Source organism: Dreissena polymorpha, chromosome 7 (assembly GCF_020536995.1).
Source record: "Dreissena polymorpha isolate Duluth1 chromosome 7, UMN_Dpol_1.0, whole genome shotgun sequence".
NCBI lineage: Eukaryota > Metazoa > Mollusca > Bivalvia > Myida > Dreissenidae > Dreissena > Dreissena polymorpha.
This window is the reverse complement of record NC_068361.1, coordinates 5,127,724-5,153,574: the sequence shown is the minus strand read 5'-3', so window position 1 is coordinate 5,153,574 and position 25,851 is coordinate 5,127,724. Positions and strand designations below refer to the sequence as shown.

The following is a 25,851-nucleotide window of genomic DNA, read 5'->3' as shown; positions in this document are numbered from 1 at the left end:
CAATGTCATAGTGACTCGAAACAGCAAAATGGTTTCCTGATGATAACTCAAGAATGATAAGGCCTAGGATCATGAAACTTCATAGGTATATTGATTATGACTGGCAGATGTACCCTATTGGTTTTCAGGTCACTATGTCAAAGGTCAAGGTTACAGTGACAAAAACGTATGCTCACAATGGCTGCCACTACAACTGACAGCCAATATGGGGGGCATGCATGTTTCACAAACAGCCCTTGTTTGTATTTACCTTCTTTACCGCATCCAGCGTTGTTACACAGATCCATGTCACAGCACTGTGTACAATGACTCAAACTGGAGATGGCATTTCTGCACGACTGTTATAAAAGTAAAACAAAAGTGTTTGTATAATAAATCATCGAACACACATGTATTATGTCATCCGATGTCGTTATAAAATATATCCAAAGCATTGACAGATACAATGAACTGTTACGTACAACCATGAATTCCTAGAAAACAACAACGAAACGAGCACTGATAATCTATAATGGGAAACATATCATATATTATTTACACAGTTTTTATTGTTTGCAATGTTTAATAAACATATATTTGCACATACACGTTTTGAGATACATCCAAGGTTGTAACCTGTTTCACCAAATGCATTTGTCTGCTTCTCAACAAAGCACGACTGAAAATGAAATGTAGAAATTAGTTGTAATTACAGTCCTTACGTAGGATATTGAAGCATCAATTGAATCTTTACACTTGGCTATTGGCCAGGAAGTGTTACGTGTTCGCTACCGTTGTAAGAATAAGCTGCATTTAACCCTTTGCATGCTGGGAAATTTGTCGTTTGCTAAAATGTCGTCTGCAGAACTTCTAAAATTAGCATTTTCTTCGATTTTTTTTCAAAGAATACTATCAGAATAGCAAACAGTTTGGATCCTGATGAGACGCCACGTTCTGTGGCGTCTCATCTGGATCCAAACTGTTTGCAAAGGCCTCCAAAATTCGGTTCCAGCACTGAAAGAGTTAATATGTCATGTTGGAATCAGAAGATCGTTACTTCACAAAGAAAGTTGTTAAAATTGTATTCCGAAATTTGGTTATCATAATTCTTAATTCCCATGAGAAATCAGCACCAATTGTAGTACTATATTAATGTGAACTGACCTTATTCAAAATGCGTTTAAATTAACGCGATTAACGGCGCATTACAGTAATAATCGTACTAAAGGTCAGTCCATATTTGAATAAAATATCAGTCAAACATGCTTAACCAATTTATGCCTAGTGGACTCTCCCATCCTTCTAAATTGGATCAATTTATTTCCAAAATTAGGGATGTCAAGTATATTTATTTCTATATTTAGAATATTTCATAAAGAAATTCCTTTTAAGCAAACAGCGCAGACCCAGATGAGACGCCGCATTATGCGGCGTCTCATCTGGGTCTACGAAGGTCCTAACTCATTCGTAGCTAGTCGTGGGCCGGTCGTAAGTGTTTCCTGCAACTCGTGAGCTCCCGAAAAATCGTGGCCAGATTTTAAACATGTTTAAAATTTGGCCAGGACCTCCAAGACTGAATTTAATCGCAGTTGACTCGTAACAGCGTCATAGTGCGTTCTTGGGCGTCGTAATGGAATCGTAGTTAATTCGCGACTCAATCGGGAAATCGATGATCACGTGATCTGTCTACGAATCAGCTACGACTTTGTCAAGACTCTTACAAGTACTCTACGAGTGAGTTGCGAGCCCGCTAAGATGCTCGCGATTTAGATCAAGACTCTCACGAGTTCACCCCGAGTGAGTTGCGAGCCCGCTAAGATTCTCGCGATTTAGATAAATATCAATAGAAATTGGCGCCTAATTCATGGGTGCGTTCTGTGAGGCCCTAGCTTAGTCATGACCGATCTGTATCGTTCGTAGTACAGTCGCAGTAGATTCTTAAACATCGTATTGAAGTCGCGACCCTATTCGCAAGACTTTAACCGAACCCCACGATTCGTCGTAACTCAATCCTACCAGTGTCGTAACTGAATGGTAGACTTTCACGAGTCTTCCCGATTCAATAAATGTGATAATCGTAGCGAATCGTGGGCTTGTTTTCGTAGTGAAATAAGGCCATTAAGCAAAGTAGGTAGAAATATGATGTTAAGTTTGCAATCTACCTATAATTGAAAGATCGTCGTCTATTCAGAATATAGTAATTGAGTATAGAATCATCGATTTATGAAAAGTTAAAACATACTTGGCTTTATTGCAAACAGTACAAAAGTACCTTGGCGCTGAAAACGCATATGAGTAAAACATATTTTTGCCGATTACTATGCAGTGTATGTAAAATCAATGGGTTCATTGAAATATTTACGCACAAGAATCCCAATTAATGTGGTTACTGATCAAGTACTGATCATTAACGACATTGACATTTTTGAAACTACACTAAACAAAGACAAACCGTTTAAACGAGTAATTATTTTGCAATTAAAATTTGTTTTTGCCTTTTAATTAAAATAACAATTCTTATAGGTTTATTTGTATTGACACCTGTGTATCAGTGCTTAATTCTGGTTTCAATGTGATTTTATGCATGCCATTCAACCGGTTTAAGCCCTCATGACATTTGTGCATTTATCGTTTCAAAGCAGTGACCCCAACATTAATAATTTTGGGATATTTATGACCCTGTTGTAATGAATCTGTCGTCAACTGTGTATATTCGATTTTAAGTGAATAATGCTAAGCGTGTTTTTGGTGGGCCTTCAACATTAGCCGTTCAAAGGCGGTGACACTAGCTTTAATATTTTTTAAGGTTTTGTATTGTTCTGAACTGTATATGCAAGGTCATAATGGCCTCAAATATCACACTAGCGGTGTGTATATAGAGAATAATAGGTAGTGTTTTTTCCCAGGCCATTTTAGCGTGGCGAAAAGCCACGCCGCCCTCCCGGATCGCCACGCTGCCCTTTTCAAAGGCAAATTTCGCCACGCGCCCTTCTTTTCAAAGGCAAATTTCGCCACGCGCTCTTATCGATAACATCTTTATTGCCTTACGATCTAACTTGGTCCGCAACATCAGCGTCCTTGATTGTCTGTGACGCTCCGACTGTGCATGATTTACTCGAGAGACGGCAACGTCTAATCGATTATATTATTTGAGCAGATTTAATCTATTACAGTGCTCGATTTATAGGTAGACTGCTCCAAAGCCGTGAATTAGTCATGCGTGAATAACCCCCGTGTCAGTATCAATCGATAATGCCAGAGGCTATGTCAATCTGAACGCATCGGGAGACGGAAAACTACAACGGGCGAGGCATTGTCAGGGGTGATAACCCCAAAAAAGGGTTAGGGTTAGGGGTCGGGTTAGGGGTCGGGTAAGGGTTAGGGTTGGGTTTAGGCTAACCCAAACCCTAACCCGACCCCTAACACCCCTAACGTCTCCCGAACGCATCGGACAGTGGGCTACACCACACCGTCAGACGATCGCCGTTATGGCGGAATTGTCCGAGGAGTCCCGATTGAGGCTATGTTATACCAAGCGCACTTTTCGGTCGGCAACGTGTATTCCTTCCACGATAAAATCGTTACTTCGGAGACTTTTGATGAAAAACTCGATGTTATTCGCGTGGCAATTGTGCATTGCATGCATTATTCAGTTATATCAAAACATATATTTTTACGCATAATTACATTTAAAAACACAAACAAATTTATTCTTTATCGCTTTCGTCTTTAAGATAATAAGATCTAATTATTGAAATAATTACTGAGACGTATACTAATTGAACAAAATGCGAATCGCGTATACGATTTAACGTTGCTATGCGCACCTGTCGCTTACATCATTTGACATTTGAACAGCATGGCGGACTATACAGAATTAAATTGCGACTCGGCAAAAATGGCAAATAACGTCGTAAACGATCGAATTAACGATGGAGATTATACATTAAGAAGGAATTAATGAAATGTCTGTGATAATCAACGATGCATAAAAATGTTTTAGATAGCAACAACACTATTTATTTATTTGTAATCTACTTGGTGGATGTATGTCACGGAAACGAGTGTTTGCATATTGTTAGCGATCAATTTACTCGCAATGTTATTTTAAACATCTGGCAATATTATTGTTAGAAAATGGGATAAGACAAACATGGTTTCATTTATATGTTAGTGGGTCTGTGTAGAATCAGATTCATATGCATATATTGCTTTATTATGTTTGTCGTGCTGTACAGTTTATTGAAACAGCATGGAACTTAAATGTACATTGCAAGGTAAATATATTAATATAAATCATAGTAAGTTAAATACATCAATCACCATTAAATATGCTTGTTTATATGTTATTTTTTCCACAACTGCATCAGATGCGATTACATGTTGCCCCGTAATTCAGGTATTCAGGGAACGTTTTTGCCCTTTTTTGCCTCAACTGCGCGCTAAAATGCCCTTCTTGAAAGTAATGCGCCATGCCCCTTTGCCCTACTGGGAAAAACACTAAATAGGTTAGTGTTGATTAAAGATCATGTTTATCATACGAGGCTTAGAAAACAAAATCAACACTTAACCATTATTCTATTTATCCCACTTTTTATTCAGTAAACCTGTTTATTCAAACAAAATTAGTTTTGCTGGATTTATGACGTCATTTTGTCGAAAAATGACGTCATTTTGTGCCGTGGTTTATAGCAGAAATTTAATCAACGGGGCTTTAATCAACCGAATTCGCTGTAAAAGTGGGATAAAAGAATTTATCCTGTCACATGCCTTTAAATCAGCCCGATAACCAGGTACCCTAATATCCCAAAAGATATAAGGCTAGATGACCATGTGACCTCGAATATCCGTCAGTTGCTATCCGCGCATGCGCACGCCTGTACTTTTTTCTATTTATAAAATATACTTGTTTTCAATTTAAAAAATTACAACATACGTGTAAAGTACTGTTTGTTTAAAAATTTATCATTTTAACAGCATAATTTCGTCTTTTTGTATTGAATTGATAACGATTGACTCGATTTCTGTGTTGTTTAACAATAGACTAATCAAATTAAAGAAAGGGGTTCAACTATGACCAACATAAATTATTTTAACACTGTACGAAACTATACTACCCAACTAACAAATCATAAAAAATCGCGCTTTCAACTCTTGGGGCGCATGAAGATATTGACACTTAAAAAACCCAAAATTGACATATACTTGTGATGGCACTTCACGCACACCATACCGAGTACTCTTCAGATTGGAGGTACTGTGAAAAGTTCTCACGCGCGTTTTATTTGAAGACTGAAATGTAAACAACGAAGACCTCGACGGATTTTGATGTGATTGGCGATGGTTTGCTGCCGATTACACAACTAATGTGGTCAAAACTTGTCTGCGTGATGATTACTATGTAAGTAAATACTGAATTTGTTCATATTTGCCGTTTATCATAGATTATGCCATCTTGTTTTGTGTTCGACCTTGACAACCGATACGGCATGCATCGATCGTATTCTCTGTCGTAATACCTGTCTAAAAGTATATGCATTTGATATAAATATGTCAACAAGTTATGAAATAGTTATAAATCATGTAGTTTAGCGAGTTTATATTGTAAAATATGTGTATTTTTAAAATCGGGTTTTGTTGATTTTTTTTTCTACGGAAGCGCATAAGTGTCAAAATTCACCTGTTCGAAACACTTTATTATTCATAAAGTTTTTGGTCTTTTCTCTGAAACTGCATTAGAAAAGCGGTTTATTGGTGTGTTATTGTAAAGACAATAACGTTTGCTCAAATAAATATTTCCCTTTTCTAGAAAGTGTTGTTTTATATGCTCATTATTGCAATTTGAATCGCTGTTGATTCCTAAACAATAAATCTAAGAGTTTGAAAGTAGAAAGTAAACTTACTGTATTTCAAACATATACATTACTCATACTTTCTAAAGCCTATACATTATACTTTCATTTGCATTTTTTTTCTTTGCAGTCGTTTCGTTACATTTGTTCAGATTTTATAATGGTATAATTGAAATGGGTACTTCTATAGTTGTCAATAAACACGCATAAAGTACAGCACTTAGTAGTAGGAGTAAAGGATAACTTTAGCCTGATGAAATTATAATATAGAAGTATTAAACAATACTTATGCATGCTCATGTTTAAAATAGTGTGATGTGTAAAAAAAATCTCAAATACATTTATATTAAAGCAGCATGTCTATTTACATCCATAAATATTATGATTATAATACATACATATGTAATGTCAATGGTAACATAAATAATGCCTTTTTCTTGGATTTCAGGGACTGGCAGAGTGACTGTCCTCGATATGTTGTGTAAAACGGTGAACCGATACGTTTCCGTATGAAGATTAGTTTTGATTGTACAAGGTACAACTTTACATTTTACTGTTCATATGCAATTAACTTTACAAAAGCAATAACATAGAATAAAGTATGTGCTGTGTATTTAAAAATGAATTAGACACAATTCATATAATTATAACTGTTTCAAACTTTGCATACAATATCACACATGATATAAGAGTTATCAAGTTTTATGTGTTATTGTAGATAGAGGAGTTCCCCTTTTGTAAAGAGGAAGCCGTACCTGGTGATTTAACCGCTAAACTTCGACTCAAAGGATGCGATACTATCAATTCAATTAGTAAGAAAAAGAACTTACAACTGAGTGTTATACCCGGACAATTAGTACACAAAAACTGTAGAAGAGACTTTACTCACCCAAGAGAACTACAATCATTAGCTATTGAATCTGACATAAATACATGTGAAGCGAACTTTTCTACAAGGTCAACTAATTCCTTTGATTTCAAAACAAATTGTCTATTTTGTGGTAAACCTGCCAAACTGAACGGAAAGAAGCGAAGTCTTGATGTTTTTCCTGTTACAGAATTAGACTTTCAGGTGACAATTGGAAAAGTATGTAAGCAAAGGAATGATCATTGGTCTAAAGATGTATTGGGTAGGCTTTCACAGGTCATAGATTTACCAGCTGCTGATGCAATTTATCATCAGGTGTGTAGCTCCAATTTCAGAACCGGAAATAATATCCCTTTACGTTTCTCTGAGAATGAAGACAGCCCATGCAAGAAAATTAAGAAAAGCCCGAACCGATGTTCAGTTGATGTAATTGAAGCATTTAACAGGGTTACATCGTTTATAGAAGAAAATGAAGGTATGATACTAACAGTAAATGAGCTAAGACAGATGATGGAAGAAATATGTGGAGATCGTGCCTATACTATCACCCATATGAAAACTAAATTACTGCATCATTTTGGCGATTGCATCTCTGTAATTTCACAAGAAGGAAAATGCGATAAAGTCGTGATGAAGAAAACTCTTTCTGCAATTTTACACAAGTTCTCTGAGGAACAGTGTAATGTCACTGAAGAAGAAAAGAAAAAGAATATCATTTCAACAGCTGCTAAATATTCACATATGATACGCCATTCAGATCTAAAAAAGTTGTCTTCCTGAAGAACATAATTAACAAACAGAAGTTTATCAATCTACTAGGTGATTACTTGTTGGAAAAGGGGATCAATTTAAGACATGCTACAGGTGATGCAGACTGTCTTATTGTACAAACTGCAGTAGATCACGCTGAAAATGACACGGTATTTGTGATTGGCGAGGATACGGATTTGTTAGTTTTGCTCTGCTAAAATGTAAATCCATTAAATGAAAACGTATTCTTCACATCAGACATTACTCCAGAACCAAACCAAGAGTTTGGGATATCAAGAAATCACAGTCCGTCTTAACGCCCGAAATTTGTCTACTTCTACCATTCCTTCACGCATTGACAGGATGCGACTCTACTTCACGAATTAATGGTATTGGAAAACCCATGGCGTTAAAATGTATTATTTCGAATGCAGAGCTGAAAGAAATTGGTAAACGAATGATGGCGACAGATTCCAAGGATGAAGTTATAAAGCTTGGTGAAAGAGCGATTGTTTTGCTCGTTGCGGGTCAAGACTGTTATCAAAATCTGGATACTCTGAGGTATCATAAGTTTACCTCAAAGGTTATGACAAGTAGTGTGTGCGTCCAGGTTTGTACACTTCCACTTACGTCGGCAGCTGCATCTTTTCATAGTCAGCGAGTGTATCTACAAAGTCAGATATGGGTAGGAAATAATACACTTGAGCCTACAGATTGGGGATGGGAGCTGTCTACTAAGGGAACGTTGACGCCTACTAAAACTTACATGCCGGCAGCACCCGAAACATTGCTGAACGCTATCCGCTGTAATTGTCGAGTTAATTGTGACAGCAAAAGATGTACCTGTAGAAAGCACGGGTTAGAGTGTACGACTGGGTGTTGAGCTTGTCGAGGTGTCGGCTGTTCTAATTCCCCCAAATTGACCGCGATTGATAGCGATGATGAAGTTTAAAGTCACAATCTTTTACTTCCAAGTAAACATATTGGTTAAAAAATTTGTTTGTCTAACGTGTGTTCAGTCTGTGAAATAGTATTAGACGCTTTTTACTGTAGTTATGAATATAATACTTTGACTAAATAATTGTTACAGCACATCGTCATTATATGATGGTACTTAAACAGTTACTATACTTATGTCCTATTTTCTGAGACATATCGCATATTTTTATGTACAAATTCGTATGTTTGACCTCAAATATTGCGTACTGAAACTCGTGTATTCAGATTTGGTTATCTTTGTTGAAGATGTAAGGGCTCAATAATCTGAAATTTTAGAAAACACTTTGAAATGATGGCTACAAGTATGTTTGTTCCTTTGCATGCATAGTTATATAAAGTAAAATTGTATAATATATATTACAATTAATGCATGCTACAGCTGTACACAGTATAAGAAGAAGCGCTAGTAAATGCACCATTTTTTATCCAATTGTATACTTTAATATGCTTTTGTACTTTGTGAATACGAATTATTGATTCAGTATTTGATTCGACGTTAACTTCTATCAGTTTACAGACTTATGGTAGCTTTCATTCTGTTTGTACTGTAACTTATGCAAAAATGTTACCATGGTAACATTAATTTATATGTTTTTTACAATATAAGTGTTTTAATTGTTTATCACTTCATAGATTTATGATAGCTTTTATTATTTGCGCCAAGAAATTCGTGTATAAAAAAGTTGCCATTGTAAATTAAGGTAGTAAAATATGCTATATATGTATACATATATGTATATATATATTATATAAATATTTAAATAATATTTATTTATATATTATGTAAGTTATTTAATTGTTAATATCAAAATAACAGTAAATTTTCATTTAAAGTGATATGATGTTAAGGTTTTGTAGCAACTTGAATATGAAATTTAGTTTTAAACGATACACATTGATATAGTACACGTTGTTAGTGTTGCTTTGATAGAAATGCCACAATAAATTAATTATTTTTACAACACAATACATATTAGTACATTTATCTTAGTGATTTTTCTTGTTGGCCCTATTCTTATCTAATACTGAAATTTTCCCAAATCCATATTAATGAAGACTCATTTCAAACTATTGAAATATTTTTCACTGTTAAAAAAGTGGGTGGGGTAAATAGACCCCTGAAAAAGCACTGAAACAGCCCGCACTTTCGAGGAAAACACCTAATTAGCTGCATTTTGCATCAAAGCTTCAGCTCGAGGTGATCTCTTATCAAAATTAAACAGTATACGAGACTTGCTCAATTTCACTGAGTAAAATAAGGGAAACTCTCATATATCACAGATTTTCCAAACAAAATCAACGATGGTCATGTTTCTTAGCTAAAATATCAAATTTCCTGTCATGCGATTTTGTGCGATTTTTACTAGGCGTATATTCATATATCAGAGGTACTTATTTGATGGGAATCGATTCTGTTGCTGATAGTTGAACCTTTGATGGGGAATACTTGTTATTTTATTAGTCTACAAGACGGAAGCTAGCCTTAGCGTTTTGCATGACGTGATGTCACAATGTTTTTGCTGCGGCGTGTTTTTTCCCATATTAAATATTTAAACACAAAATACTGGAAAACTATATATTTTAGAAACATTTCAACGAATGTTGTAAACGTGACAGGATAAATAGAATAATAGGTTGGTGACGTGGATGGAGAATGGTTATCTGGCTCGTCGGAGGATCTTATCGGGTTCGCCTTCGGCTCACCTGATAACTTCCACCGACTTGCCAGATAACCATTCTTCATCCACGTCACCAACCTATTATTCTCTATGTATTTCTTTAGCGATTTAACTATTACAATGAGGGCCTTTATATATAATCCAATGTTCATGAAAGTTCTTGAAATGGTATGATTGTTATAAACCGGATCAGAAAATTGAGGCTCAAGTGATTTACCTTCAATGCCATTTCGACTTTGACGTTTGCCAGCATGACTTACTTATGTCCTCTGCAATTCGTCTATATAACAGTGTATGCAAGTTTCATTTAAAAAAACCGGCAACTGGCGAAGGATATATGTAACTGACTTACTGACGGAGGACGTTCCTTTTATACTTCTCATGGTTTTAGGCGGAGGGTAACGAGTAAAATACAAAAAACAATACGCTACATATTATTTACATCATCATCCGGACATGAGATAACCGTTGTACAGTGTCGAGGCTGCACCACGTAGTCGCACTTCAGACAGGTCAGCGCTTCAACTGTGCAAGGAGAATGTTTTAGCAATGACAAACGTCCTCATAACGGGATATAAGCACATCTCATAAAAAACACAACGACATGATGTTAATAATTAAATCTTGTATGATAATTTTGTACGTGTATTAAATATACGTTGAATTTAATATGGAAATGTGATTTACGTGTATACCTTTTTGCTCAAAGATGTAGATTGACCAGATCAAAACCAATACTTTAAAAACGTTCATTCTGAAAAAATGAATAAAAAATGTACAGCAAATATTATTCAAGAGCGAAAAATGATTCAACGACGCGATAAGACTAATTCAATGGCATAATTACTGTCATGCCTGTGTACAGCTATTTATGTTATTATACGAAAAATATATAGACTGTTTACAAAAAAGCACGAGAAATATTTCATCACGAACTTATAACTTACGTGCTAATCGAACGAGACACAACCTGAAGAGTGACTCTGCTGACGTGGATATAAGTGATAAGATAGGCTACAGTCAGTGTATCTTATGAACTAGGATCACGCTATGTCATTGACATGATAAGAAACATTAGAACTTGAATGATATGAGAAAATCAAAGCGCTGAACGCATTGCATTTCCCCAGCTATATTGCGTAAACGTTTGGCTCACATCTATCCATAAAATATATTACCAGCAACGCAAGATATAAATAAAAATAACAAAATAGAAATGAGATAAAGAGAGGGAATAACAAGGAATATGTATAGCTATGAACTGGTGCAACAACCAAGTAAAAAAACTAACTAAACGGACGTAATCCACATACCCATGACTTTCTAAGAAAATTAAGATTGTATTAAATCTGAATATAAAACACTAGATTAATCTTAGTTTTATAATACAATGTCTATACATTGTTGTTATGAATTCCAGACGTTTGCAACAAACGGTTAAATAATTGACTGGCATAGTACAATTACCGATAACAATCTTCGCCGTACGTGTAGTACAAGTTAGAGTCACTGGTTGAACAATATACCTCGCCGTGCGTGTAGTACAAATAAGAGTCACTGATTGAACACTATACCTCTGTATGATACCTTCTCACGAATAAACGATTTGATTGTTGAAAGATTCAAATTAGAGAAAAATATGGAAGTAAACAAGAGCTATTCACTGGCAAAGTGAGTTATGCGATCATCTACATATATGATACAAAAATAAATTCTTGACAATCCATGATGTTCATTTATTTTTTATTTCCAAGTGAAATATTTAATTTAGTCATGAGTTTATTGTGCGCCAAAACTAGCTCGTTTTCTATAAAATGTGTGCAAAGTAATTTCAAGATCATTTTATGCATGGGTAAGATCATGATAAATACGCCTTATTTTTTTAAAAGAACTTATGTCACTTGACATTTTACCTATATGTATGACCTTGTCCATGAAGGTATGGACAAGGGCATACATATAGGTGAAATGTCAAGTGACATAAATTGTAAATAGCGCCTTATTGCCACGTTTATTTTTAGTATTTCAGTAAATGAAAAAGTTATATATAACACAGACCGTTAGTATTTTTACAATAAATTATGTATGTTGACTTCAAAGTTTAATCTTAACGTCGAAATTTGCCTGGTAGTTCGTGCGCGTAACATAAGTGTACACATTATTTAAAACTATTTCAATGCATAGTCAAGCTATACAGCAATCAAGCCTTATTGTGACAATATATACCTGTATCTTGACTTTTGCCTGAAAGTGTAACCTTGCCCGTGAAGGTTGCCACCGGGCTCCAAAATGCGACATACCGTTTTTAGCCTGGGGTCTAAGCGGTAGACTTTTTGATATCAGGGGTTCGAGCCCAGTTTAGGGTTACTTTTTTTTCTTTTTTTAATTGAATTCTAGTTTTTTACTGAAGCTTTGTAGATCCAATGTAGCATTTATAAATATAAAGCATTTAATGACAAACTTCAATACATGCCAAAATCTATGTTTAAGTATTTGACATCTATTTGTATGAGCTTTAAACTACATTTACCTATATCCCGTCGGAACATCTCACGCATACTCCAGTCTGTTCGAATAACTGATGTGTGTGAAATGCAAACAATATCTGACAAGTTATATTTTTTACGCAGTTGATATGAGCATTGCTCTGAGGAAACGGGCTTTAATGCATGTGCCTAAAGTGTCGATTAGCATGTGCAAGCACAAGAGATTTCATTCAAACGAACACTACCATAAAACCGGAAACTATCGTGCCTGATTAGCCTGTGCGTGCTGTTCTTTCCGCTTTTATGGTATTTCAGTTTAAAGAAAATTTTTGGCTAAAACCCATTTGATGCGTTAAGTGTCGACGCTGATTAGCCTGTGCTGACTGCACATGCGTTAAACCCAGTTTTCCCATAACGCGGCGCATGTTATAAAGAAGCGATTTAAAAACGGACAATCATGTACTTAGTGATGCGATGTTCGAAGCTATTTTGTGTGTGCAAGTATGTACACGTCATTCTCCTAGCAAAGTTGTCGTTCGTAATGAACCGCAGTGTAAGAGAGTGTGTACACGTATGTAACTTACAATCATTCGGAGATAATCAGCCGTATTTTTCTCCGCATTGTAATATCCGCATACCATGATTTCATTCGCTGTGTGCAATAAACTGCCTATTTTATTTTACCACGCTTTATAAACGTAAGAAAAACGAAGAGAAAATTATTATACAAAATACATAATTATTTTAAGTTCATGGTATCCTTTCACTTACAATGGCATGAACAGTAACCTGTATATAAATCTGAACGTTGAAGAAGAAACATTGGCTATAATATGGCGGACATTGAAATAAGCGAGCTGAAAACGGATAAAGAACGTGACGTTAGCGAAGAAAGCCTTAATGTTTTAAAAAACAACATTTAAAAAGACAACACGAACATATGATAGCATTTTCTTTATCGGACCTGTGCACAATCAACATTTAAAAGACAACACGAACATATCATTGCATTTTATTTAACGGCCCTGCGGACAAATCATCCTGTCGATAAGAATAATTTAGGTTGGCTGGTATTTTCCGGACAAAAGCATTTTCGGATCTTTTGAAATATTCATATTTCATGACAGCTTTTCGAATTTTGTTTAACAATCATACATATATTCATGTTGCGAGTATTAAGCGCTGAATTCATCATCTATTACGAGTGACGTTTTTCGTAAATTGATCATAGCGCTTGCCATTTTCATATCTCTCACCTGAAAACATTCCGTCATGAAACGAGTTTTCGTGAAATGAAAGAAGAAAAAAAAGATGTGTCTTCCTTTTGCACAGCAGACAAATGTGTTTCCTTTTCGCATAGTTACGGCAGTTTGTTTTAAGAAACTAATATTTGTCTTTTTGTAAGCGAGCGTTCAGTACAACTGTTGTAGTTTATTGGTCGTTGCCAATCCGTATACTGCTATACAGGTTTAACAGCTTATACACATGAAACATAACCAGCACAATCATAACCACACTTCTTTCTAGGTTAAAATACACGCATACGAAATTCGTCCCCATTCCATCATTCACATCAAGTGCAAGAGGCCGATAGGACTGTCATTTTCAGACTGGGACGAATCCTTCACTCAGGGGCGAAGGGGCCAGGTAAGTTAAACATAATGATCTTTCATTCATTACGACTTGTATGAAACAATTCTACTAATTGTGCACTGACTGCCTTGTCTTTGTCACATAATAAATAACCTTAGTTACTACTACTTAAAAGTACCGAGTACTCTTCAAATACTACAAAGTACCCGATGTACGCAAAATATACTTAAAAGTTATCCTGAGTATTGCCGGATGCATTTAATCGTATTTTCTAGGTGTACGTGTTAGTATACTTAAGAGAATACAGAGGAAACAGAAATTTACGTATACGGCAATCATAATAAAAATTTAATGCAGTTGATTTTGTGTTGATCAAACAAACACACGTAAGTCAAAGGGGACCCATAACGCAATTGGCGTTTGACTATGTAAGCTGCCAGCACTTAAATGGCATATAGAGTCACCAGAACTTCCGGGAACCAGTGGACCGAAGCTTCAGCGGCAATGCCACCAACTGCACCTAAAATCAGAAACCAGTAACAATGGTGCGGACACATACCAGCAATACGTGGCATCGTCTAGTTTTGCAACCGTCGCCCGAGCACCATACTCATTTCATGTAGCTTCACTGTTACACTCTTTTCATTATTTTTTTGTATTGAAGATATTTTTGCAAAACATCTTTGTGCTGTTTTAAATCTTTCTGCTCGTAACACAATGATCCGTTTTTGTTATCTGGTCTGCAAATAAAAAAAAAAACTATTTTATCATAATGTCTTTTTTGTTGTCAATAGTCATGATCTTTAATCCACATAGCTCACTCAGATTGGTGAAAAGTTCTGATTCACTAAAATATTCGACAAACTCGTATTCCGTTTGAAATTTATTTTCATGGGTTGTTAAATTAAGAGCATGCGAAAATACATGTTCTCCTAAAAATAATCCTCAGCATATCAACCGTATTTTTTTCTTCCTCAGTATTTCGACCTTCTTCCAGGACAAGAACGAAGATATTTGGCTTCATGTCAACAATATCGACCAGTTAAAACGCGGTTTCCGAAACTTTCCGACATTCAAACTGACTATGTGTATCAAGTATTTCTATCACACTAAGGCACATCGTCCAATCGCATCGACTGTGGATCATGCGACGACTGCGATACTGTACACATGTCGGTTGAAAGCGGAGTGTCAGTATTTCCTTCTTCTTTATATTTTCCGTATTGGATTCAGCAGGTTTGAGTGTGTTCTTTGAGTGCCTAAGTAAGAAGGCATTTGTGAACGTAATCCCTACCTTCCTAGTTGCTTACTTAAAAAAAAAAATCCGTTAGAATATGGTCAAAAAATCAAACAAAATTAACCACTCTCTCAGTCAAACAATTTCACAGGATTTAGACCAAAGATAAATATGAAAACATTTTATTATACTCCCTTATTATTCGGTCACATCTGGCGCTGGTTATATAATTAGTTAAGCCTGTTGCATCATCGCCTGACTTCAAGTTATCCCAGCCCAGTCGCGCTTTTTTGCAAATTCATTTATTTTGCGCCCCTTTCTGAATAAAGTATTCGTTGCTAAATAATGAAAATGATTGTGGATCTGATTGCCTGGTTTCTCCAATGCGACAATGTCCAGAGTGGCAATCGCCGACCAAGTTCTTGGCCTATTTATTGAAGCTGACTTTTAATGCTTTTGTAAGTGGATTGGTGCAGAGATAATTGTGTAAGACAAATTTAAAAGTATACATGTAATTCAAATCATACGTCAACCGTCCACGAGTTGCATGCTGTTCAGTGATTTTACGGAAATCATAAAAATCAAACCCTTTTTTATGCCATTATCAATGAAAATGACACGATTTCAACATAGTTTCAAAACCTCTCTGACAAAATAAAAGTTTTCTTTTAATGAATCCAAGTGGGGGTCACATACAAGATTATCACAGTGTATTAATGCAAGCATTGTGTGGTCAAATATGTGTTTACCAAACACAATTTTCAGCATATCAGCAGTGTATTTTTCGTTGCCAATGAAATCATCTGATCTCAGAACAAGCACGACCACGCGAGGCTTTAAGTCGTTCAATTGTAGGGAATTCTGAGATTCAGAGCTGTTTTCGCTACGTTTCTTGACTGAAAAGCCCCAGAGTGTTAACAGTTTCCTATTCGACATCGCTATGAGAAACTATTGTCGAGGAAATTCAATTTCCGATGTTATATTTTGAGCTTTTTTTCTCGTTGCTTTTTAGCTTGAATGCCTTCCTTTCCCGTTGTACATTCCTTTCCTTCGTGTCCAAGCAGAACAGCAGCTTTCTGATTTAAGGCGTCCGACATCTTTATAATTAAGCTGTTTAAGAAAATTTTAAATAACATTTTGTTACGCACTCACTTTAACCGGTGAAAAATATTTCACTAACAAGTCACGCGAGAAATATACAGTTTTTTAAAAAGAGTTGGGATTTCAATCGTAAGAACGTCATATGTACTGTTAAGGCAATAAAAAACTAAGCTTGTTGTTTTGATCACCTTTATTTAACCTATTCTAAAAAATGATGGGAAGATGGAGGGCACATAGTAGACACACGTTCGTTGAAATGTTATATATGTCTCTGTGGTTGTGACTGTCCGTTCGTCCAGATTTAACTTCCATTTAATGCCTGGGAGGTTTGTTTGAGCCGTTTCCCGGTGAAAGCTTCAGGTACAAATATATTAAAATTGTGTTTCTACTCTGTAACTTCTTTATGTCTTTTATATTGCTGTATTACTCTTTCCCATAGCCGATCATAGTGTCACGTAAATCTCTCATGATATAGTTTATTCAATATATACAATATACATACAGTCCATGAGTTTACATGCTCAAAACATAGTAACATATATCAAGGCATGACATGTGATCAGTATTGAATTTTATAAGTTGGTAAATAAAGAATAAATACATGAAAAGGTCTAGGACAATTTTTTTATCAAGCATTTAGAATCTATTTAACAATTAATGCTATAATGATAGAATCAAAAACAACAAAGACGAATCTACAAGATAGCGAAAAGTCATATTTGAGAAATGATTTATATACAATGAATCATAATTGCTTATATCTGCTATGGAGGATTCCGGAGATAGTCGATGTATCAAGATGGCCTGTAAGCCCTGATTTCACCAAGATCGGCAAAATGCATTAGGCACTAAATAATTTTGATTTAGGTATATTTTTTAAACAAATAAATCGTTAATCCCATAGCGGGTTGAACAGGTAAACGATAGTCCCAAATTAACGTCTCTATACTCGGAAACGAAATTGGCGCCAAATTGGTCCACATTTAATGACAAAAGACACGAAATTTGGATTTTTAAAATAAATTTACATTTCGATATATTGTACGGACCAACATCCTTTTTTCTTATGACTTTTACAAAGACATTTTACCATAAAGAAATCGATATACTAGGGGCTCCTGTATTCGTATGGCGCATGATTATATTCGTTTGATTCCTTGTAATTTGTAGACCTATGAAGCTTAAATTTGACTAACCTACATGAGAACCTTTTAGGATGATGTCAAAATTATTTATTATCTAAAATTTGACTAACCTATATGAGAACCTTTTAGGAAGATTTCAAAATTATTTATAATATAAGTCTACTTAAGTCTATATAAATAGTAAGAAAGCTTTGAGATTTGTTGATTTGTAGATTTTTTATTAGTTAGATTTTGCAAGTCTGTGCAAATCCTGTGGCACCTGGGGCGTGGCCACTATTTAGCCCGGTACTGCCAAACGTTGAATCACTGACCGTTGCGGTTTCATAAACAGAAAATTAAGATTATTTATAAGTCTTATAAACAAGTCTTTTATTAATCATGTAACTAATGTGGCGAGGCCAATTTTTGGCTCCAGTATCTTGATTTGAACTAATTTAGTAAAGACCACTTTACAATTTTAAACACCAAATACAAACTCCCTGACCCCTGCGGTTTCAAATATGAAGATTGTTTAAGTTATTTACTGTACAGGTCGACATTAACAATTTGACCCCTCGGGTGTGACCAGTCATGACCCCATACATATTTAGTACTTGACTCTTTGTGGTTTCGTAGATTGAGATTGTTTCAATGTTGATTTTTTTAAATTTTAATTATGGTTGCCTTCATGTACTTCGGACTGGTTCGAGTTGACCATTTTTTGCAGAAGAACCGAACAGAACAGTTTATTTAGTTAATCAAGGCCCATAATACATAACACAATAACATAAGGGTCACTCAATGATCATCGCTGTGAAGTTTAATAAAAATCTGCACTCTGCTGAAAGACTCGATATATGACGTAAAAGGAAAGACATATACAAGTTGGTGTCATGTTTTCAAATGCAAATGCAAAGTGCCTTTACAAAAAGCACTCATGCAAACACAAATAGTTTGAAACATGATATGCATTGAAAGTTTACCTTTATGTTAAACCAGACCATACTAAATACGACCAACTTGATAAGCCAGCGTTTCAGCCAGAGAAAATCCATATTTTGCTGCCCATAATAAGATATGAAGTGCAACAGCTTGCACAGCAGGTAACCTATCAGGTGTGGAAGTTAAACTGGCTTTTTGTAATGTGAGGACAATAACACATCACGAGACAATAACACATCACGAGAATAAAAACTCATTTAAAACTAGTATCGTCAAACGAACTTCCCAAAAGAGAAGACATATTTGCTGTATTTTTATATCTTGTGTTGGGTTAAGGGGGGAATTGCTGTCCACATTTTTTATATTTACTTGGGTTCAGTAAAAAATTTACATCAGATAAATGTTGAAATATGCAACACACAGCCAGAATCAAATATTCAATATAACGTCATACGTTTTTATAAGAAACAATCAACAGAAATAAGGAAATATTTGAACATTTCAGTTTTTACCAATTAGTTTTAATCACACATGTTCGAAAGAAATCAATAACAACAATAACACGTCATAATTAACATAGGTTTGTATTGGAATGTTGATAAATACTACATTATCAAACACATGGCAACTGTAATGCGACTGCAATACAATTTTTCTGAAAAACTCAATATCCCTAACAATAAGCAGGCTTATCATTTTCTAAACCTGCATACAGTATGTATTGCAGGATATACTAACAAACTTATTGTCTGTGATTATTTGAGAACAGAAATGTGCAAACATGTATTTGAGTTTTTTTTAACTCGCATCATTTGACACCTTTATAGGAGCAAGTTGTAATAATCATGTTGTTATAATTCTACGTTGAAAATGGGCTTTTTTAAAAAGAAATTTGTATATCTTTCTTATACAAATAGCCTATGCTTATCTTCATATCATAAATAGTAATTCAAGCAATTTCGAATTTTGTTGTTGAAAGAATACTTTGTCTGACAAGATTGATTGTCTTGACAGAAAGAACACACAGACGAAAATCCTTAGAAACCCCTCTGCGGTTGTATACAAATACAAATTGTATATGCAATGCTAAGTGTAAAAGATCGTTAACACATACGTTTCACCAAATAATTACACACACAAACTTAAATAAACAATCTACTGCTAATGCCGAACACTACAACCGTTTTCAAACAAAATGTATTTCAAATATGAAATCCTAGAATAAAGTGTAATATTTATTTAAACGTTTTCTTTGTAAAATTAGTTCATATATTGAAACTCTTAATCAATAAGCATTCAAGAAACAAACGCAACATTATCCATAGGTCTGTTAAAGTTATATACTGTTATACTTTCTTAACTAATTAAATCATATTTTACAACATAGCAATAAATGAAATGATCTGAATACATTAAAGTTTTCATGGAAGCAATCTTGCCAAATTAGGGGTCTGTTTTACATTATTTACTAATTCCGAACACACGATACTTCCCAAATCAGTACACCTAATAAGAGCTATCCCTGTAGGTCATGTTTTAATAAAGTCATGAAAGAGAACTGAAGGACACAATATATTATATTGCTATGATTACCCTAAATTTCAATGTAATCTATTGCGATTTTTTACTCTACATGACAAAAAACAATGGTATTGATAATGTCAAGATAAAAATTCTGACCAAGTTTCATTGATATTGAGTGTAGAGTTGTAAAATGTTCTTAAAGCTTTGACCTGGTGACCTTAATTTTTTGATACACATTCACCAGATTCAAACTCAGCCTAGAAATTGGCAAGACAACAATTCTGACGAAATTTCATCCATATTGAGTAAAAAATGTGGCTTCTTGAGTGCTAACAGTCGTTTAAAAAATAAATAGGATTATACCTTGTGAATAAGTTTTTCGACGCACATGTTTCATTTTCGAACTCAGCCTAGATATTGTAAAGATAAACATTCTGACCAAATTACATCGAGACCGACTCTTAACTTTGGCTTCTAGAGGGACAATAATGTTCCTCTGAGATTCATCCAGTTGACTTCAATTTCGGGCGTTCTCGATCAAGATTCAAATACGATGTAGATTATGTCAAGATAAACCGTCTGACCATGTTTAAGCTAGATAATTAATATGGCACCTAGAGTTGTGACAAGGTTTTTCTAAGACCTGACCTACTGACCTTGTTTTGGAACAAAGGTAATCCCGATTTGTTCTAGACCCAGGTATAAGCAAGATAAACATTTTACCAAGTTTTATCAAGATTGTGTCACACATGTGGCCTCTGAAATTGTAACAAGGTTTTTGTAACATTTTACCGGTCGACCTAGATTTTAATATCGCATGAAATAGCTTATTCAAACTCGGCCAAGCTATGCCAAGATAAAAATTATAGAAAAGTTTTATAAAGATGAAACATAAGGGCCCTTACGAGATCAAATATGAAGATCCCCAACGCACGACGAAGTACGCAGGTATTAAGGTGGCCACAGTATCTAAACCCAGTGCTCTTTGTGCCCGAGAGAGCTGAAAAGGTCTAATAAATTTGGCAAAGTCTCGTGAGTCATTAACTTTCCTTAAATGTTGCGATTTGCAGATACAGTTTTCCACATAAGAAACATGTCTGACTAATAAAATTAGTTCGCAAACAAGTTGTAATGCCTCTCAATCTTACGTGCTCAATTTTATTTTCCAAATTTACACAAAAGAACGTGATGTTAACCCATGAAAGATACGTCCCCTTCAGCCATTGATGGAGAGAAGTTTGAATATGTAAACATAGTAGAGAACACTAACGATATACCTAGAGTCACCAGAACTTGCGCAAAAGAAGTGGTCCGAGAGTTTTTCCCAATGTTAAAACTCCAGCACCAACGACTGCCGCACCTTGAATCGCCACCGCTCCCCCAGCAGCCACCATATTTCCGGCATAGGCCGCAGCGCTTCCTACAGACGACGCCAAGACTCCAGTACCTGCAGCAGCAGCAGCTGCAGTGGTAGCGCTACCAAGTGCTCCTAACATCAGAATCCCTCCACCAGTCATGGCGGCGCCGACAACCGCACCGGCGATCAGCGGGACCTTCCAGTTTGGCAACCGTCGTCCGAGCTCTACACTCATTTCTTGAAGCTGAACTGGTATGCTCTTGTCACCGTTTTGGCTATGGAGATATTTTTGCAAAACATCCTTATGGTATTTCGCATGTTTGTTTACATAAAACAGTTTTCCATTTTGGGTTATTTTGAATATTAACCTGTAAAATTTCTCTACATCGAAATCTTTCGTCCTGTTCTCGATTTTCATCACACGTTTTCCACAAAGCTCAGTTAGCTTGTTGACATGTTCAGAATTACTTAAAAACATGGCAAAATCTTCTTCGTCTTGAAATTCACTCCCGTGCGTTATAACTATAAGAGTTTGCCTGAATACCTTTTCGCCAAATATAATCCTGAACATATCAACCGTACATTTTTCTTCCTCCGTAAAACGACCTGCTTTGAAGACCAGAACGAAGACATTTGGCCTCAAGTCAACAACATCAAGAAGTTTCAACGCCGTTTCTGCAACGTTTCCACAATCAAATAACCCGGGTGTATCGATATTTTCAGCCACCAACTCAGAAAAACCGATCGTCGTAGTATACCTGGCGCTGTAAACATCGTTTGTGACTCCTTTTGCACTCATTGTCGACTTAAAGCTTTCCCGCCCAAGGAGGGTGTTTCCAGTCGCACTTTTTCCATTTCCAATTTTCCCGACAAGAACAATCTTATAGTCAAGTTTCTGCTTAAAAGATATGTTGCTCCTTAATGACATGGGCTGTGCTCCGTTGTATCTGGTCTCATTAACAGACACTGACAATTCCCCATGAGGCAATCGCCGACCAAGTTCTGTGTTTATTTCTTCAAGCTGAATTGCAATAGTGTTATCGGCTAGGCCGTCTAGACAATTGTGGAAGATAGATTTAAGGGTCAGGCTGTAATCTAAATCGTAGACAAACCGTCAACACTGTGAAATCCCATCAATTAATACACGAAAATTATCAAAGTCAAATCTTTTCTTTACGTTATCAATTAGCAGGACCCGATTTCCACACAGTTTTGAAAGCGTTTTGCCATCGTCGAACATCTTCATTAAATCCACAAATTTATGTCCACTTTCAAACTCATCTGCCCAAGTTAAAATTATTAGCGGGCGTTCAAATACACGGTCACCGAATACAATTCTCAACATATCGGTTGTGTGTCGTTCATCCTTAGTGAATATGGAACACATGTGGTCTCAAGTCTGATACTTGAAGGAGTAGCAGCGCTGTCTCTGCTACGTCTCCTGATTTAAAAAGTCCCGAAGTGTCGACTATTTCTTACTCAATAGAACGATAACCAATAATTATTGAGCACGTAGCTTTTTTTATTTGATTTCCTGAATGATATCGTCTTCGGCTCAAGTCTAATTCTTTCTTAAACTCCTCGCGTCCAAGAATTTTAACACCAGTCGAACTTTTTCCGTGTCCGTCTGGACCCAATAATACAACAATTGTCTCATTTACGAAATCCGACATCTAACAATGGTAAAGTAAATGACTATTCGTGTTGCTAAATTGACTTTATGAAACGGTCACCACGTCGTCTGTAAATTTATCGTCGCTGACAGTTTTATTACAATCCATTGACGGAAAACGAACTGTATCAGGTTAAAACTAGACTATCATGGTTGATGGGTATTCATATTATGAGCAAAGCTGCGCGGGTTTATCGCTTAAACATATCAGTTTTCTGACATACAAATACACATTCCTATGCAGCTCGATTTGGTTTGTCCTGTCATCTATTATGAAAGCTCATATGATAATAGATAATCTCTGTTCGTTTGTAGGTGTTATTGGAAATTATGCACTGCTGTCTGGTTATATGTTAAAAGGGCCGTCCAACAGATTTTGGCATGTATTGAAGCTTGTCATTAAATGATTTAAATGCTTTATATTCATAAATTTAAACATTTGAACTAAAAATCTCCTGGAAAATAACAATACTACAATTTAAACAAAGGAAAAAAAGTAAACCTCAACAGGGCTCGAACCACTGACCCCTGGATTCTTGGGAGCCTGAACCGAATATTTGACGAATACAAACAACGTGGTGTCGAGTTTGAAAGTTTAATCATCTTATCTTACCTTACAAATGAAGGTTCATACAATAAACCCATTTATTTAAATATTCTCCTTTTTCCGGCGTTTTTCATCATGTTTACCCCACTCACTATGTTACACAGTGAGATTATCAACAAAAATGGCGGGCATCGGTTGAATATTTACAACATTGAATTGAAAAATCTTTAGATGGTTGTTTAATGTTTATTTAGGTAAATACAAGTGATGTGATGCTCAAACATACACACAGAGGATTAGCAGATGGAATTTCTTTTTTGTTTATCTTTACGACAATGATTGTGCAACTTATCAACAAACATGGAGCCTAGAAAAGGGAATGCTATTGATATCGTTGACCCGCAAGCCAAATACATGTCGTTTGTCTGGCGCTGTGTTCAAAGTTTAAGCAGTTCTAGTCAGTGTTTTGTTATTTCAAAGTGTTATATTTCATATTTTCAGTATGCAATGATACTAAATTAATCAAATTGACAAATACTCATAGTTTCATACTATATAATGTCATGTCAAGTTGTCAGCAATACTTTTGTTCATTGAAATTCTTATTCGCGAATACATATTCGTATTCGCCACCCTGTTTTTGTGATACGTATCGTATTCGTCACCTAGTGTATTCGTTACAGCCCTATACATAATACAGTCATAATAATAACATTTCTTATAATACTGGCACTAGTGTGATAGAAAATTTCTGGTGTTTCATATTCATATTGAATTATTTCCATAGCATAAGAACATTGATAAGGGTAAGTAAGGCATATTATGAATTGGATTATCGGGTCTTTTTTACAACTCCATTAGGACGCTTACAGAATTTGACTGAATATCAGCAACCACGGTCTCTTCTTCTGCTGGTAGAAAATATTAAAATATTTCAGATGGTTCATTTAAACGAACATTCAAGGGTCTTGAATAATGATGATCGTCATTATTTTTTTCTTCATCATCAAGTACAGATTCTGATTCAGACTCACTCTCACTCCCACATTTGTTTTCAGAGCCTTTACAGTTTTTTGTAACTGGGGAGTAATTGGACTGCTAGCCCCACGCTTTTCTGCGTTTTGAACGCCTTCATTAATGCTAAGTTTTTCTTTTATTAATTGTACAAATTCAAAAGAAGAGTTTATTTTCAGATGGCAAGACTTGCAGAGACTAGACCTTTTATCAATATAACGTTGAAAATCGACTTGTACCAAACATGATATTTTACTAATTAACGAAGATGAATGAATTCCACTATATAAATTAAAATGCTGGGTTTTTCTACACAATAAACACGGATTTTTTACAATGTTCGTCTGCGTCTCCGCCATTTTTGTTATTATTGTCCTGTTGTTGTTGTATGTAGATCACGTGATATTTGTGGTGGCAGTGGTTAATGACCGGGCGAATGCCCAAGGGAAGTAACTGCTGTGAGGAGTTTGATTTGCATTGTGTACTAGTCTGGATTACCTGCCCCTGACACTTTGTATTGGGTCCGGCATACATGATTCATGGCGGCAGCCAGTGTGTTTATTAAAATGGACAATTAATTTATTTTCGGGGCAAGGAGTTCACATTGTGATATTCGGTACGTTTTATTATAATTAATATATTGGCGATATTGATTCTTCTTGCTTTTTACGCCTAACCTCAATACATAGACATATGATATATGGCTATATTTCGGAAAGAACGGATTTCGGATAAACTTTTATAACGAAATGTTTAAGTTATAATTTACAATCCCTTTGGTTTATCTTAGTGACACATGGTTGACAATTATTCCATGTGCCATGAGATATTTCCATATTGGGAGTGTATTGGGAGATGCAATTAGCAACAATACACTTAGATACGAAATTATTCAGTTGTTTCACTTGTTTTGATCGTTTACTGATTTTGTTTTATTTTTTAAACCAGCTAGTAAATTTACGCAAATAATAAAACGTAAATTTATTTGATTTGGTTAACATGCTCAGGTGTAATATAAATGAAACAAGCCAATCTAGCGTTTAAGAAGCAAGACACTGGTTTGTATGAAACACAACTACCTCTGGTGTAAGATGACGCATTTAAAGTATTAACTCTCAAATAAATGA

At 35.4% G+C, this 25,851-nt stretch overlaps 2 protein-coding genes and 1 long non-coding RNA gene across 21 annotated transcripts in view; 1 reads left to right on the top strand and 2 right to left on the bottom strand.

Annotated features, from left to right (window-relative positions):
• The window catches only part of LOC127837367 (angiopoietin-2-like), a 60,247-nt gene extending 49,068 nt beyond the window's left edge, over positions 1–11,179 (bottom strand). For 18 of the 19 annotated variants that reach the window (XM_052364338.1, XM_052364340.1, XM_052364341.1 and 15 more), the window contains exons 1-5: positions 11,075–11,179; positions 10,823–10,881; positions 10,570–10,652; positions 587–658; positions 251–338 (exon numbers count right to left, since the gene is read on the bottom strand). In XM_052364338.1, the coding sequence (XP_052220298.1) occupies positions 251–338; positions 587–658; positions 10,570–10,652; positions 10,823–10,880 (301 nt within the window). In that variant the 5' untranslated portion in view covers position 10,881; positions 11,075–11,179. The remainder of the gene's footprint in view (positions 1–250; positions 339–586; positions 659–10,569; positions 10,653–10,822; positions 10,882–11,074) is intronic. The other variant, XM_052364355.1, reaches the window with a different exon arrangement.
• On the top strand, positions 5,266–6,679 carry LOC127837396 (uncharacterized). Its single transcript, XR_008029262.1, has 3 exons — positions 5,266–5,380; positions 6,280–6,366; positions 6,550–6,679. It is a non-coding gene; the product is annotated as an uncharacterized LOC127837396 (long non-coding RNA).
• A 7,930-nt stretch (positions 11,180–19,109) lies between the features above and the next one.
• LOC127837377 (GTPase IMAP family member 9-like) lies at positions 19,110–23,342 on the bottom strand. Its single transcript, XM_052364380.1, has one exon. It carries the CDS (start codon positions 22,417–22,419, stop codon positions 21,418–21,420), a length of 1,002 nt encoding a protein of 333 aa, XP_052220340.1. The 5' UTR covers positions 22,420–23,342; the 3' UTR covers positions 19,110–21,417.
• Between the last annotated feature and the right edge of the window lie 2,509 nt (positions 23,343–25,851).